Here is a 16,434-nt window from a genome sequence, read left to right as displayed (position 1 = left end):
GACCGCACGGGCCGAAACCCTCTCTGCACAGTGCATCGAACCCCTCACGTGAGCGTCCGAAAGTTGTCCCGGACCCGACCTGAGGTGTCGCCACCGTTGTGTCCGGATCATCCCCAAACATCTACAAAACGTCACTGTTTTCTTATATGGGCTCCCTAGCCTATTTTTTTTCCGTCCGTCCGATTAAGATCGGAGGGACCAAATGCCTCTATCCAAAAATCCACTTACTACATATAGACCAATCCCTAATCCCTAGGGATCCTCCTAGCCGCCGCCACCGCACTGTCTCTTCTCTGTTTTCCGTGTCCGACCAACCATCGCGCTTCGTTCCTATATCCCCATGCCGCCGCCACCTTCCTCGTTTTCCCCATCAATCCAATCCATCGATCCCTCCCGATCTCTCCACCCAACCAGTGAGCCTCCTCCCGATCCCTTCCAAATCAATTGCAGTAGCCTCGCTCCGTTCAAGAGGAGTCGACCCCGAGACTCCAGCCTCTCCCGCTCGAGGGCTCCCGAGCTGCACCAGGCCCCAAGCCGCCTCGAGCTCCCCTCTCCTCCACCTCGTCACTGCCTCGCCTCACCAGAGCTGCCTCCCCCGTCGGCGAGCACCTTCACCAGGTCGCCTCCGGCCAGGTCGCGCCACCCCTGCCATCTTCTTCTCCCTCTTGTTCTCTTCCTCACCTCACCTCTCTCCCTATCTGTCTCCAGGGACACGAACCAGCAAGCCATGGGCGCCCGAAGCATGGACTCCCGCTGCCTCGGCCCCGATCTGGACCGGATCCCCTCTCCTCCGCCGCCCTTGACCGCTCCTGCCGGATCCCGCCGGCTGGGCCCCATCCCCGGCCACCGGTGCCCTCGCCAGAGACCACCTGCATCGCCAGCCGCTGCCCTTGCTTCCTCTCGTTGGAGACAGACGAGCGCCACGACCGCTTCAGCCGCTGCTCTGCTTCCGTTGACCGCAGCCGCCCAAGGCCCAGCTCGCGCGCCTCCTCACCCCGACGGCCTCCTCCCCACCGAACCGGGCCATAGCCCATGGGTGAGCTGCCCCCAACGCCTGCTCCTGTTGGCCCGTTTGCACCAGATTCGGCCCGATGCGTGTTTTTTTCCTCTGTTGCGATTTTAGCTAATTTCCAGATAACTGCTATTTTACAGAAAAGTCCCTTCTGTTCATGCATATAGTAACTTAATAACCATGCATCGGATTAAAATGAATTATACATGAAACTTGCTTAGAATTTTGTGTAGATTAATAATATGCAACTTTCATCTATGTTTAAAATGATTAAAATTGCTGTTTGTGTAAATTTGCTCCTATGCCATGCTAAAATGATTTAATTCGTAACTAATTAACCGTAGCTCCGAATCTAACAAACTTTATATGTAAATGGGGTAGAATTTTGCCTAGTTTAACATGGTGCACTTGTTTTGCATGTTTAATAACTCTAAAATTATGTTTAGGGCAGAACAGTACCAAATCTATAATATGCTTATGAGGAGTTTCCGGAAATTGTTGTTCGTTGTTTCCGGCCTCATTTAAACTTGACTAGATAGCTAGTTTTATTTTGCTTCACCCTCTTGCCATGTTTAACAACATTTAATATTGTTGGGTACATAAACGAGACCGAACCTAAACAAGTCATGTGGTGTTTCGTCAATATGCAACGGAGTTGCATATTGAGCTCCACTTAATTTGTAGGATTGCTTGTGCACTTTGCCATGCCATGTATCATTAAACCGGACATGCATCATACTTGTTTGCGCATCGTGCCATGCTTATGTGGTGGTTGTTTACTATGTTGTTTGCTTCTTTCCGGTGTTGCTTCTTCGGGTTGGTTCCGATAACGTCATGTTTGTGAGGACCGGTTCGACTACGCCCGTTTGTCTTCTTCATGGACTCGTTCTTCTTCCTTGCGGGATTTCAGGCAAGATGATCATACCCTCGAAATCACTACTATCTTTGCTATGCTAGTTTGCTCGCTCTTTTGCTATGCCATTGCTACGATGCCTACCACTTGCTTGCAGGCCTCCCAAATTGCCATGTCAAACCTCTAACCCACCATGTCCTAGCAAACCGTTGATTGGCTATGTTACCGCTTTGCTCAGCCCCTCTTATAGCGTTGCTAGTTGCAGGTGAAGGTTGAAGTTTGTTCCTTGTTGGAACATGGAGATGTTGTTCTTTGTTGGAACATGTTTACTTGTTGCGATATCACTATATATCTTATTTAATTAATGCATCTATATACTTGGTAAAGGGTGGAAGGCCCGGCCTTATGCCTGGTGTTTTGTTCCACTCTTGCCGCCCTAGTTTCCGTCATATCGGTGTTATGTTCCCGGATTTTGCGTCCCTTACGCGGTTGGGCTATTATGGGAACCCCTTAACAGTTCGCCTTAAGTAAAGCTCTTCCAGCAATGCCCAACATTGGTTTTACCATTCGCCACCTAGCCTTTTCTTTCCCTTGGGTCGGCCAGCCCGAGGGTCATCTTTATTTTACCCCCCCCCCCCGGGCCAGTGCTCCTCTGAGTGTTGGTCCGAACCGGGCAGCCTGCGGGGCCACCTCGGGGAAACTCGAGGGTTGGTTTTACTCGTAGCTTGACCTATCTGAGTGTGCCCTGAGAACGAGATATGTGCAGCTCCTATCGGGATTTGCCGGCACATTCGGGCGGTGTTGCTGGTTTAGTTTTACCCCGTCGAAATGTCTTGTTGTACCAGGATACCGAGTCTGATCGGAATGTCTCGGGTGGAGGTCTATTCCTTCGTTGACCGTGAGAGCTTGTTATGGGCTAAGTTGGGACACCCCTGCAGGGATTTGAACTTTCGAAAGCCGTGCCCGCGGTTATGGGCAGATGGGAATTTGTTAATGTCCGGTTGTAGATAACTTGAACCTGAACTTAATTAAAATGAATCAACCGCGTGTGTAACCGTGATGGTCTCTTTCCGGCGGAGTCCGGGAAGTGAACACGGTGTTGGAGTTATGCTTGACGTAGGTTGTTCTAGGATCACTTCTTGATCATAGTTTCTCGATCGTGCTTTGCCGTCTCTTCTCGCTCTCTTTTGCGAACAGGTTAGCCACCATATATGCTAGTCGCTTGCTGCAGCTCCACATATTACCTTTACCTTACCCATAAGCTTAAATAGTATTGATCGCGAGGGTGCGAGATTGCTGAGTTCTCGTGGCTCACAGATACTTCCAAAACCAGCTTGCAGGTGCCGATGAGTCCGTGCAGATGATGCAACCCAGCTCAGGAGGAGATCGATGAAGATCTTGTCCTTTGTTTTGTTTCGTTTTAGTTGATCAGTAGTGGGGCCCAGTTGGGGTCGATCGGGGACCTTGTCGCATTTGGGGTTCTTCTTTTATTTTGGTTCCTTAGTCGGACCATGAGTGTATTTGGATGATGTAATGTTTATTCATGTAGTTGTGTGAAGTGGCGATTGTAAGCCAACTATGTAATCTCTTTCCCTTATTATATTACATGGGTTGTGTGAAGATTACCTCACTTGCGACATATGCCTTCAATGCGATTATGCCTCTAAGTCGTGCCTCGACACGTGGGAGATATAGTCGCATCGAGGGTGTTACACTATCACTGGCAATCGGCAGAAAGTAGAAGCGTGCTTCCAGAAGGGCTAAAAAGTTGCCGATGCACAGATGGCGGCAGTCGAAATGCAAGAATACCATAAAAATGCATATCCGAGTGATTTGCTGCGCTCCAAGAAGCCTGCCACTAATTCTGCATTTCAGTCGTCCGGTGAAACCAAGCCGATTCATATTCACCCGACCGATCCTGATGCTGCTCCTACTCATATTTCAACTTCACTCGACAGCAAATTGGAAGAAGCGCTCATCCAGTTCCTTTGTGAGAACTGGGACATCTTTGCATGGAAACCTTATGACATGTTGGGTGTACCCAGGGGACTGGCTGAGCATCATTTGCGAGTTGACCCGAAGGTAAAACCAGTCAAGGAACATCTTCGACGGCCTGCCGTACAGAAGAGAAAAGCAATTGGTGAGGAAGTGGCTCTGCTCCTGGCAGCTGAGTTCATTCGCGAGATTTACCACTCCGAGTGGCTCGCCAATGTTGTTATGGTCCCCAAGAAGGACGACTCACTTTGCATGTGCATTGACTTCAAGCATATCAATCAGGCCTGCCCGAAAGATCATTTTCCTCTCCCTCACATCGACCAAATTGTCGATTCAACTGCAGGGTGTGAGCGTTTGTCTTTCCTAGACGCCTATTCCGGGTACCATCAGATCCGACTGTATGGACCCGATGAGATAAAAACAGCTTTCATCACTCCATTCGGGTGCTTTTGCTATGTCACCATACCATTCGGTCTCAAGAACGTGCTACCTCTTGAGCTTGCGTTGGATTTCCCTGAAGAGGAAGGGATGATGCAGCAGAGTAGCGTAAGTATTTCCCTCAATTTTTGAGAACCAAGGTGCAATCCAGTGGGAGGCCACGCTCAAGTCCCTCGTACCTGCACAAAATGATAGCTAATCGCAACCAACGTGATTAGGGGTTGTCAATCCCTTCACGGTCACTTACAAGAATGAGATCTGATAGATATAATAATTTTGGTATTTTTGGTATAAAGATGCGAAGTGAAAAGTAAAAGGCAAAGTAAAAAAGCAAAGCAAGATTAAAGTGATGGAGATTGATATGATGAGAATAGACCCGGGGGCCATAGGTTTCACTAGTGGCTTCTCTCAAGAGCATAAGTGTTCTACGGTGGGTGAACAAATTACTGTTGAGCAATTGACAGAATTGATCATAGTTATGAGAATATCTAGGCATGATCATGTATATAGGCATCACGTCCGTGACAAGTAGACCGAAACGATTCTGCATCTACTACTATTACTCCACTCATCGACCACTATCCAGCATGCATCTAGAGTATTAAGTTAAAAACAGAGTAACGCCTTAAGCAAGATGACATGATGTAGAGACATAAATTCATGCAATATGAAATAAACCCCATCTTGTTATCCTCTATGGCAATGATGCAATACGTGCCTTGCTGCCCCTTCTGTCACTGGGAAAGGACACCGCAAGATCGAACCCAAAGCTAAGCACTTCTCCCATGGCAAGAACTACCAATCTAGTTGGCCAAACCAAACGGATAATTCGAAGAGACTTGCAAAGATAACCAATCATACATAAAAGAATTCAGAGAAGATTCAAATATTATTCATAGATAGACTTGATCATAAACCCACAATTCATCGGTCTCAACAAACACATCGCAAAAATAAGATTACATCGAATAGATCTCCACAAGAGAGGGGGAGAACTTTGTATTGAGATCCAAAAAGAGAGAAGAATCCATCTAGCTACTAACTATGGACCCGAAGGTCTGAGGTAAACTATTCACACTTCATCGGAGGGGCTATGATGATGTAGAAGCCCTCCGTGATGACGGCCCTCTCCGGTGGAGCTCCGGAACAGGCCCCAAGATGGGATCTCGTGGATACAGAAAGTTGCGGCAGTGGAATTAGGTTTTTGGCTCCTGGTCTGTTCGTTTGGGGATACGTAGGTATATATAGGAGGAAGAAGTACGTCGGTGGAGCTCCAAGGGGCCCACGAGGCAGGGGCGCGCCCTAGGGGGGCGCCCCCACCCTCGTGACCGCCTCTCTGATGCCTTGGCGTAGGGTCCAAGTCTCCTGGATCACGTTCGGTGAGAAAATCACGTTCCCGAAGGTTTCATTCCATTTGGACTCCGTTTGATATTCAGTTTCTTCGAAACACTGAAATAGACAAAAAAAACAGCAATTCTGGGTTGGGCCTCCGGTTAATAGGTTGGTCCCAAAAATAATATAAAAGTGGAAAATAAAGCCCAATATAGTCCAAAACAGTAGATAATATAGCATGGAGCAATCAAAAATTATAGATATGTTGGAGACGTATCAGGCATCCCCAAGCTTAATTCCTGCTCGTCCTCGAGTAGGTAAATGATAAAAAGAGAATTTTTAATGCGGAGTGCTACTTGGCATAATTTCAATGCAAATCTTCTTAATTGTGGTATGAATATTCAGATTAGGAAGATTCAAGACAAAAGTTCATATTGACATAGAGAATAATAATACTTCAAGCAAACCAACAAAGCAATTATGTTTTCTCAAAGTAACATGGCCAAAGAAAGTTTATCCCTACAAAATCATATAGTTTAGTCATGCTCCATTTTCGTCACACAAGAATGCTCTGATCATGCACAACCCCGATGACAAGCCAAGCAATTGTTTCATACCTTAATAATTTTAAACTCATAAACTTTCACGCAATACATGAGCGTGAGCCATGGATATAGCACTATGGGTGGAATAGAATGATGGGGGTTATGTGGGGAAGACAAAAAGGAGAAAGTCTCACATCAACGAGGCTAATCAATGGGCTATGGAGATGCACATCGATTGATGTTAATGCAAGGAGTAGGGATTTCCATGCAACGGATGCATTAGAGCTATAAATGTATGAAAGCTCAACAAAAGAAACTAAGTGGGTGTGCATCCAACTTGCTTGCTCACGAAGACCTAGGGCACTTGAGGAGGCCCATTGTTTGAATATACAAGCCAAGTTCTATAATGAAAAATTCCCACTAGTATATGAAAGTGATAACTCAAGAGACTCTCTATATGAAGAACACGGTGCTACTTTGAAGCACAAGTGTGGAAAAAAGGAATAGTAGCATTGCCCCTTTTTATTTATTTTCTTTTTGGGGGGGCCTTCTTTTTTTCTTTGGCCTTTCTCCTTTTTTGGGGGACAATTCTCTATTGAATGATGATCATCACACTTCTATTTATTTACAACTCAATGATTACAACTCGATATTAGAACAAAGTATGACTCTATATGGATGCCTCCGGCGGTGTACCGGGATATGCAATGAATCAAGAGTGACAAGTATGAAAAAATTATGAACGGTGGCTTTGCCACAAATACTATGTCAACTACATGATCATGCTAAGCAATATGACAATGATGAATGTGTCATGATAAACTGGATGGTGGAAAGTTGCATGGCAATATATCTCGGAATGGCTATGGAAATGCCATAATAGGTAGGTATGGTGGCTGTTTTGAGGAAGATATACGGAGGTTTATGTGTGAAAGAGCGTATCATATCACGGGGTTTGGATGCACCGGCGAAGTTTGCACCAACTCTCGATGTGAGAAAGGGAAATGCACGGTACCATAGAGGCTAGCAATGATGGAAGGGTGAGAGTGCGTATAATCCAAGGACTCAACATTAGTCATAAAGAACACATATACTTATTGCAAAAATCTACAGGCCAGCAAAAACCAAAGTATTAGGCGCATTCTCCTAGGGGGATAGATTGGTAGGAAAAGACCATTGCTCGTCCCCGACCGCCGCTCATAAGGAGGACAATCAAATAACACCTCATGTTTCAAATTTGTTACATAACGTTTACCATACGTGCATGCTACGGGACTTGCAAACTTCAACACAAGGACTTCTCAAATTCACAACTACTCAACTAGCATGACTTTGATATTATTACCTCCATATCTCAAAACAATTATCAAGCATCCAACTTTTCTTAGTATTCAACACACTCAAAAGAAAGTTTCACAAATCTTGAATACCAAGCATGTTATTATTAAGCAAATTACCATGCTATTAAGACTCTCAAAATAATTTAAGTGAAGCATGAGAGATCAATAGTTTCTTTAAAACAAATCCACCATTGTGCTCTGAAATATCTAAGTGAAGCACATAGAGCAAAATTATAACGCTCAAAAGATATAAGTGAAGCACATAGAGCAAAACTACTTAGCTCAAAAAGATATAAGTGAAGCACATAGAGTATTCTATCAAATTCTAATTCATGTATGGCTTTCTCAAAAGGTGTGTAAAGCAAGGATGATTGTGTCACACTAACAACCAAAGACACAAATAATACAAGACGCTCCAAGCAAAACACATATCATGTTGGTGAATAAAAATATAGCTCCAAGTAAATTGCCGATGGAAGTGGACGAAAGAGGGGATGCCTTCCGGGCATCCCCAAGCTTTGACTTTTTGGTGTCCTTGGATTATCTTGGGGGTGCCATGGGAACCACCAATCTTAGGCTCTTGCCACTCCTTGTTCCATAATCCATCACAAGAATTCACCCAAAACTTGAAAACTTCACAACACAAAACTTAAAGTAGAAAACTCGTGAGCTCCGTTAGCGAAAGAAAACAAAAAACCACTTCAAGGTACTGTAATGAACTCATTCTTTATTTATATTGGTGTTAAACCTACTGTATTCCAACTTCTCTATGGATTATAAACTATTTTACTAACCATAGATTCATCAAAATAAGCAAACAACACACACAAAACAGAATCTGTCAAAAACAGAACAGTCTGTAGTAATCTGTAGCTAGCGCAAGATATGGAACACCAAAAATTCTAAAATAAATTTCTGGACCTGAGGAATTTATCTATTAATCATCTTCAAAAAGAATTAACTAAATAGCACTCTTTAAATAAAAATTACAGCAGTTCTCGTGAGCACTAAAGTTTCTGTTTTTTACAGCAAGTTCAACAAGACTTTCCCCAAGTCTTCCCAATGGTTCTACTTGGCACAAACACTATTTAAACACAAAAAACACAACCAAAACAGAGGCTAGATAATTTATTTATTACTAAACAGGAGCAAAAAGCAAGGAATAAAAATAAAATTGGGTTGCCTCCCAACAAGCGCTATCGTTTAACGCCCCTAGCTAGGCATAAAAGCGAGGATAGATCTAGGTATTGTCGTAGTAATAAGATAGATCGGTGAAACTCATTTCATATTCTCTACGTTTGGCAGCAAGTTTTCTTTGAGGCAAGCAAAAGTAATCAAAAGGGCTATATTTAATAGGACAGAAGTCCCCAAGATCAATTTTAGGAGGTATAGGTTCCTCTTTCGGCCCTTCGTATTGTACAACCAAATCATCATTATAAGCATTCTTTTGACAGAACCTTATGAGCCTAAACTCAAGAGAGCATCCTAGTTCATTATTTCGAATAGCCAAATCATCATTAAGTGCAGATATTCTATCAATTAAAATATTGATCGGCACCTTTTTTCTAAGGCTTTCATTAAAAGCAACATAGTCAAGAGATTGAAAGCGCATAATTTCTTCTTGATCGAAGAGGATAGATTCTATGGGAGGACGACCAGCGCCCACCCTATAGTGCGCAAAGATTTCTTTGGCTTCTTTTATTATAAATCTGAATTCATGAGCCAAAAAGATAGTAGCGGCATGCTTAACAGAGGAATGCTCGACATTAGAAAATTCTAGGAAAACTCTTTGTATAGATGGGTGCATATGCATAAATTGCCTTTCAAGTTCAACGATAAGCATGGCAATAGCGTCCGCAAGACTACTAGTTCTATGGAGAATAGAGTCGCCCATAGAGGGCAAAGCACCGGCACAAGTAAATAAATCTTGAATAACTCCTTTTCCAATAATATTACCACTACCGATTCGAAATCTTTTTGTATGGTAGGTAGGGGGTTCTTCAGCAGGAGCATCAGAATTTTCCATGATATTGTTATCGCCCATATTGGCGATAACTTCCCCAATTTCAGACATAACGACAAGCAAGCAAACTAGCACACGAGCAAACAAGAGCAAATAGGCAAAAGAGGGAGGATAGAGAGAAGGAGATTGGGAAAGAGAGGGCGAATAAAACGGCAAGGGTGAAGTGGGGAGAGGAAAACGAGAGGCAAATGGCAAATAATGTAATGCGAGAGATAGGGATTGTGATGGGTACTTGGTATGTTGACTTTTTGCGTAGACTCCCCGGCAACGGCACCAGAAATCCTTCTTGCTACCTATTGAGCTTGTGTTGGATTTCCCCGAAGAGGAAGGGATGATGCAACAGAGTAGCGTAAGTATTTCCCTCAGTTTTTGAGAACCAATGTATCAATCCAGTAGGAGGCCACGCTCAAGTCCCTCGTACCTGCACAAAACGATAGCTACTCGCAACCAACGCGATTAGGGGTTGTCAATCCCTTCACGGTCACTTACGAGAGTGAGATCTAATACATATAATAATTTTGGTATTTTTGGTATAAAGATGCGAAGTGAAAAGTAAAAGGCAAAGTAAAAAAGCAAAGCAATATTAAAGTCATGGAGATTGATATGATGAGAATAGACCTGGGGGCCATAGGTTTCACTAGTGGCTTCTCTCAAGAGCATAAGTATTCTACGGCGGGTGAACAAATTACTGTTGAGCAATTGACAGAATTGAGCATAGTTATGAGAATATCTAGGCATGATCATGTATATAGGCATCACGTCCATGACAAGTAGACCGAAATGATTCTGCATCTACTACTATTACTCCACTCATCGACCGCTATCCAGCATGCATCTCGAGTATTAAGTTAAAAACAGAGTAACGCCTTAAGCAAGATGACATGATGTAGAGAGATAAATTCATGCAATATGAAATAAACCCCATCTTGTTATCCTCGATGGCAACGATGCAATACGTGCCTTGCTGCCCCTTCTGTCACTGGGAAAGGACACTGCAAGATCGAACCCAAAGCTAAGCACTTCTCCCATGGAAAGAACTACCAATCTAGTTGGCCAAACCAAACGGATAATTCAAAGAGACTTGCAAAGATAACCAATCATACATAAAAGAATTCAGAGAAGATTCAAATATTATTCATAGATAGACTTGATCATAAACCCACAATTCATCGGTCTCAACAAACACACCGCAAAAAGAAGATTACATCGAATAGATCTCCACAAGAGAGGGGGAGAGCTTTGTATTGAGACCCAAAAAGAGAGAAGAAGCCATCTAGCTACTAACTATGGACCCGAAGGTCTAAGGTAAACTACTCACACTTCATCAGAGGGGCTATGATGATGTAGAAGCCCTCCGTGATGATGGCCCTCTCCGGCGGAGCTCCGGAACAGGCCCCAAGATGGGATCTCGTGGATACAGAAAGTTGCGGCGGTGGAATTAGGTTTTTGGCTCCTGGTCTGTTTGTTTGGGGGTACGTAGGTATATATAGGAGGAAGAAGTACGTCGGTGGAGCTCCGAGGGGCCCACAAGGCAGGGGGCACGCCCTAGGTGGGGGGCGTGCCCCCCACCCTCGTGATTGCCTCTCTGATGCCTTGGCGTAGGGTCCAAGTCTCCTGGATCACGTTCGGTGAGAAAATCACGTTCCCGAAGGTTTCATTCCGTTTGGACTCCGTTTGATATTCCGTTTCTTCGAAACACTGAAATAGGCAAAAAACAGCAATTCTGGGCTAGGCCTCCGGTTAATAGGTTAGTCCCAAAAATAATATAAAAGTGGAAAATAAAGCCCAATATAGTCCAAAACAGTAGATAATATAGCATGGAGCAACCAAAAATTATAGATACGTTGGAGACGTATCAGAACGCTGGGGCCACATTCATGAGGATGATTCAGAAGTGTCTGCTCACTCAAATCAGTCGGAATGTGGAAGCATAGGTGGATGACATTGTGGTCAAGTCGTGCAAACGTTCCGACCTGCTGACTGACCTTGCTGAAACCTTTGCCAACCTGAGAAGGTATGATATCAAGCTCAACCCATCAAAGTGTACTTTTGGAGTTCCTGGTGGAAAGTTACTCGGCTTCCTCGTTTCCGAACGAGGGATCGACGTGAACCCAGAGAAAGTTGGTGCCATACTCCGAATGAAGCGCCCTGTTGCGTGCATGATGTCCAGAAGCTTACTGGTTGTTTGGCCGCCTTGAGTCGATTCATTTCTCGCCTCGGTGAAAAGGCATTGCCTCTTTACCGACTAATGAAGAAATCTGACAAGTTCGAGTGGACTCCTGAAGCTGATGCAGTGTTTGTAGATCTCAAAGCCCTGCTTTCCACCCAGCCGGTGCTCGCTGCCCCAATCAGTAAAGAGCCTTTACTGCTTTATATTGCAGCCACTGGACAAGTTGTCAGTACAGTACTCATGGTCGAGAGGGAAGAAGAAGGAAAAGCCTATAAAGTTCAGCGCTCAGTATACTATGCTTCTGAAGTTTTAACTCCATCCAAGCAAAGATATCCACATTATCAGAAGCTTGTTTATGGGATCTAGATGACAATGAAGAAGGTTGCACATTATTTCTCTGATCACTCCATTACAGTCGTCAGCGACGCACCATTGTCAAAAATTCTGAACAATAGAGATGCAACTGGTCGAGTGGCAAAATGGGTGATTGAACTCCTTCCCTTGTGTCGGCGTTCTGGGAACGGGGGTCCCCAGACTTGCCTGCCTGCGGCCCATGGCGTAGCTGAGCTAGCAGGATGTTCGGCCCATCTTCATCAACAAAGCATCCAAGACCCTCACGAGGGTCCAAGCCTCGCGAGGCGGACGATGCAAGACCTCCTCCCGAGCGGCCTAGTCAGGCAAGCTCGCGAGGGGCGGACATACCAAGGCGAGGGGAACCTCACGAGGCTCTCGTGACGTGAGCCATGACGATCGACACCAGGCGGGCGCCAGCGCGCGTAGCGTCCTTGTTTCCTCTTTGGTGCAAAGGAGGCAAGCGCAACCGTAGAGTACCGAGGCATCAGGCAAAGGTTGCCGTTTCGGTGCAACAAGACCAAGACCATGGACTACAAGATGGAGGTCATCGTGGAGCCCAAGACGGCGTCACCACTAGAGCCTTTCACAGGCGAAGACCGCTTTTGTCAGGGTAGCTTGTACTAGCTGTCCCCCTTCGAATTAGCCCGCCATTGTTGGCTCCCTTCCTGCTCAATATTTGGGAAGAGGACCAGGGCCTCTATAAATAGGGCTAGCCCACAGTAGAGGGGAGAGACCTCATCAGACCGGGAGATCTCATGAGACCCGGAGGTTGATCAGACCCCTAGATACACACAAGTCCGAAAGCACAAGAACACCTCAAGCTCAGGAGGCTGTTCTTCCCCTTGTATTGTTCATCATCAGCCCAAGAGGCAATCCACCACTACCACACTCGAGTAGGGTATTACACCACAACGGTGGCCTGAACCAGTATAAACCCCGTGTCTTTCTGTGTTGTGAGTTCGTCGAGTTCGTCCGCAAGATCTTAGCGAGCCAGAGCATAGCTTGGTAGGAGGGAAAGACTTCGCGCGCACCCAGTGTTCGAACCTTAAGGGTTAGCCGAAGCCCTGTATCCGACATTTGGCGCGCCAGGTAGGGGTGCACCGGAGCTTCTTCTCCGCCAATCAGCTCTCCGACATTCACCAGCGACGATGTCTGGCGACCCAAAGGCCGGATCCAATCGCTGGGTAGCCTGGCCGGCCCGGACGGCGCCGCCTGCCCATGAAAGTCTCGACCCTGCACCCCAAGCGGCGCGGGCACCACCAAGCTCCGCCGGGCGTGGACAGCACGACTAGGCATCATCTACCCTCACCCCGCGACAAGTACGAGCCGCGGCGAGAGCAGCGAGTCACGCCGCAGCAACAGCGCCGCACTCATGGCGGGAGCAAGCGAACATGCGGGCGGCACTCACAGTGGCCAGGGAGCTTCTGCGATGCAGGATCATGGAGAGCGGCCGGGACACGCTGCTTGAGCGTGTTGCTGAGCTGCTGGACGCAGTGGCATCGGGAGCGCCACCCTTCTGCTATCGACTCCCCTCCCAGGCCATTGCAGGGTCGCGCGGCGAGCCTCACCACATCTGCGCGCCATCGATTACGCCCGGGGGCTTCGTCAACATTAGCACGGCTGGCGGCGTAGGGGGCTCCAACCCCCCCCCCCCCATGCCGCCCTCGACAAGCACGAGCACAAGCGGCACCCCCCATGGTCCCGGCCAGATGCCATATTATCATCCCCAGGACGCCATCATGGGCGAAGCAACATGGAGCGTGGGGCACCACGGTGAGGTGTTCGGGGTGACGGCCCCGGAAGCCTACGTGCCCCGCATGATGGACCAAGGGTACGCACCAGAGGACGACATCGGCTCATTCGTTGGAGAAGATTGGGGAGAAGGGCCGTTAGGAGTCGAAGCCTTCCAAGAGCCAGCGGAGAACCACAGCGATCGCACCGGCGACGGCAACTACAGGGTACCGCTAACCTCTCAGGAACAGGCTTATGCTAACCATGGGCTGCAGATGAATCAGGTTGCAGCATCGATCAACGACCCTGGCACGGTGGCACCGGTTTCAGCAAGGGAGACATGCAGGGGGCCGCCGGCAGGGAGCCAGGAGCAAGGCCCCTCCCCAAGGCACGCGAAACCAGGGGACACCCGGAGGTAGGCCCTCTGTCGGGTGGCTTCAACAACCCTTCCCCCGGCAGAGGACCCGTGGTCACCGAGGGAACCGCTGGCATCCTCTTTCCCTCCTTTGTGTCGTCCTGGTCTCCGGTCAGCTCAAAGGAGATCAAGGGTGGCGCAAGGTGGGGCCCTCGTCTGGCGATATGAAGCAAGGTTGATACCTGTGAAGAAGGCCCAGTGCCTGTGAAGCTCGCCGCCCGTGACACTCTCACGTAATAATGAGTTGGGGTTGTACACGCCTGGTGTCTCAGGAGCGCCGGCCTCAGGCCCTGGGGCTTCCTCCCACGCCTAGTGGACAGCACTTAACTCCGCGCTAGTGAGACGACTTGAAGACCCGAAGACTATACTAGGTGCCGGACGCGGCCTTTTGCTTTGGATCTCTCTTTCTATGGCTTTGCTTTCTGATTCTGGACTTAAGTTGAAGCTGATTTTTTATCGATACGCGTGGGGGGTGCCTTTTCTCGTTCGAGTCGTTTCTTGCCTTCTGGATCTTTTTGGTTTGGGACTCACATACATCGCCTTTCCCTCGCGAAGCTCCTCGCGAGCCGGACCGTGCAAAGCACGTGCTAGCACTACGCCTGGTGCTCACCCCTTGCGGGGCCCCCTCAAACGGGGCGATAAGCTCCGCAGGATCCTTAGGAACTCGTCGCCTCACGATCCAGCCCTAAGTTGGCGCTAACTAAGGTAAACCACGTCGGGAAACTCACCCCCAGCTTCATGAGCTCACGAGAACACATACCCACATCGCATAGGAAAGTAAAAAATGCAATTTGCTTACACGAGGGGCTCCCCCTCTCAAAATGCTCTTACAAGTCTTCCAAGGGCCACGCCAGATTTTTGCGTGCAGAATAAAACAACAGGAGAATATGGGATCAGCCAAAGACATCGCTCGCTGCATCGTCCATGGACGCGTCACTCGCATCATCATCATCTCCGTCGGAATCGTTGCCGCCGTCGGTGACGCCCCCATCGCCGTTGTTGACCACGTCACCTTCGTCTGTGACGACCACCACCCCATCGTTCTCCGAGTGAAGGCCCTGACCAACGCGTCGACATGGTCCTCTACCCAACACGCTGATAACCCACAAGTATAGGGGATCGCAACAGTTTTTGAGGGTAGAGTATTCAACCCAAATTTATTGATTCGACACAAGGGGAGCCAAAGAATATTCTCAAGTGTTAGCAGCTGAGTTGTCAATTCAACCACACCTGGAAACTTAGTATCTGCAGCAAAGTATTTAGTAGCAAAGTAATATGATAGTAGTGGTAACGGTAGCAAAAGGTAACAGTAGTAAAAGTAATGTTTTTGGTATTTTGTAGTGATGATAGCAATAGCAACGGAAAAGTAAATAAGCGGAGAACAATATATGGAAAGCTCGTAGGCAATGGATCGGTGATAGAGAATTATGCTGGATGCGGTTCATCATGTAACAGTCATAACCTAGGGTGACACAGAACTAGCTCCAGTTCATTAATGTAATGTAGGCATGTATTCCGAATATAGTCATACATGCTTATGGAAAAGAACTTGCATGACATCTTTTGTCCTACCCTCCTGTGGTAGCGGGGTCCTTACAAAAACTAAGGGATATTAAGGCCTCCTTTTAATAGAGTACCGGAACAAAGCATTAACACATAGTGAATACATGAACTCCTCAAACTATGGTCATCACCGGTAAGTATCTCGATTATTGTCACTTCGGGGTTAACGGATCATAACACATAATAGGTGACTATAGACTTGCAAGATAGGATCAAGAACTCTCATATATTGATGAAAACATAATAGGTTCAGATCTGAAATCATGGCACTCGGGCCCTAGTGACAAGCATTAAGCATAGCAAAGTCATAGCAACATCAATCTCAGAACATAGTGGATACTAGGGATCAAACCCTAACAAAATTAACTCGATTACATGATAGATCCCATCCAACCCATCACCGTCTAGCAAGCCTACGATGGAATTACTCACGCACGGCGGTGAGCATCATGAAATTGGTGATGGAGGATGGTTGATGATGACGATGGCAATGGATTCCCCTCTCCGGAGCCCCGAACGGACTCCAGATCAGCCCTCCCGAGAGGTTTTAGGGCTTGGCGGCGGCTCCGTATCGTAAAACGCGATGAATTCTTCTCTCTGATTTTTTTCTCCCCGAAACACAATATATGGAGTTGGAGTCGGAGAGGCACCAGGGGGCCCACG

General features: G+C 47.0%; 1 protein-coding gene across 1 annotated transcript; it reads left to right on the top strand.

Annotated features, from left to right (window-relative positions):
- Nucleotides 1-283: 283 nt before the first annotated feature.
- On the top strand, nucleotides 284-1,413 carry LOC123130816 (formin-like protein 14). The gene is made up of 2 exons (XM_044550623.1): nucleotides 284-633; nucleotides 709-1,413. The coding sequence occupies exons 1-2, from the start codon at nucleotides 341-343 to the stop codon at nucleotides 1,121-1,123; spliced, it is 708 nt and encodes a 235-aa protein (XP_044406558.1). The 5' UTR covers nucleotides 284-340; the 3' UTR covers nucleotides 1,124-1,413.
- Nucleotides 1,414-16,434: the final 15,021 nt, after the last annotated feature.

This window comes from Triticum aestivum, chromosome 6A (assembly GCF_018294505.1).
Source record: "Triticum aestivum cultivar Chinese Spring chromosome 6A, IWGSC CS RefSeq v2.1, whole genome shotgun sequence".
Taxonomy (NCBI): domain Eukaryota; kingdom Viridiplantae; phylum Streptophyta; class Magnoliopsida; order Poales; family Poaceae; genus Triticum; species Triticum aestivum.
The sequence above is the reverse complement of the archived record's forward strand: the minus strand, read 5'-3'. Positions and strand labels throughout refer to the sequence as shown.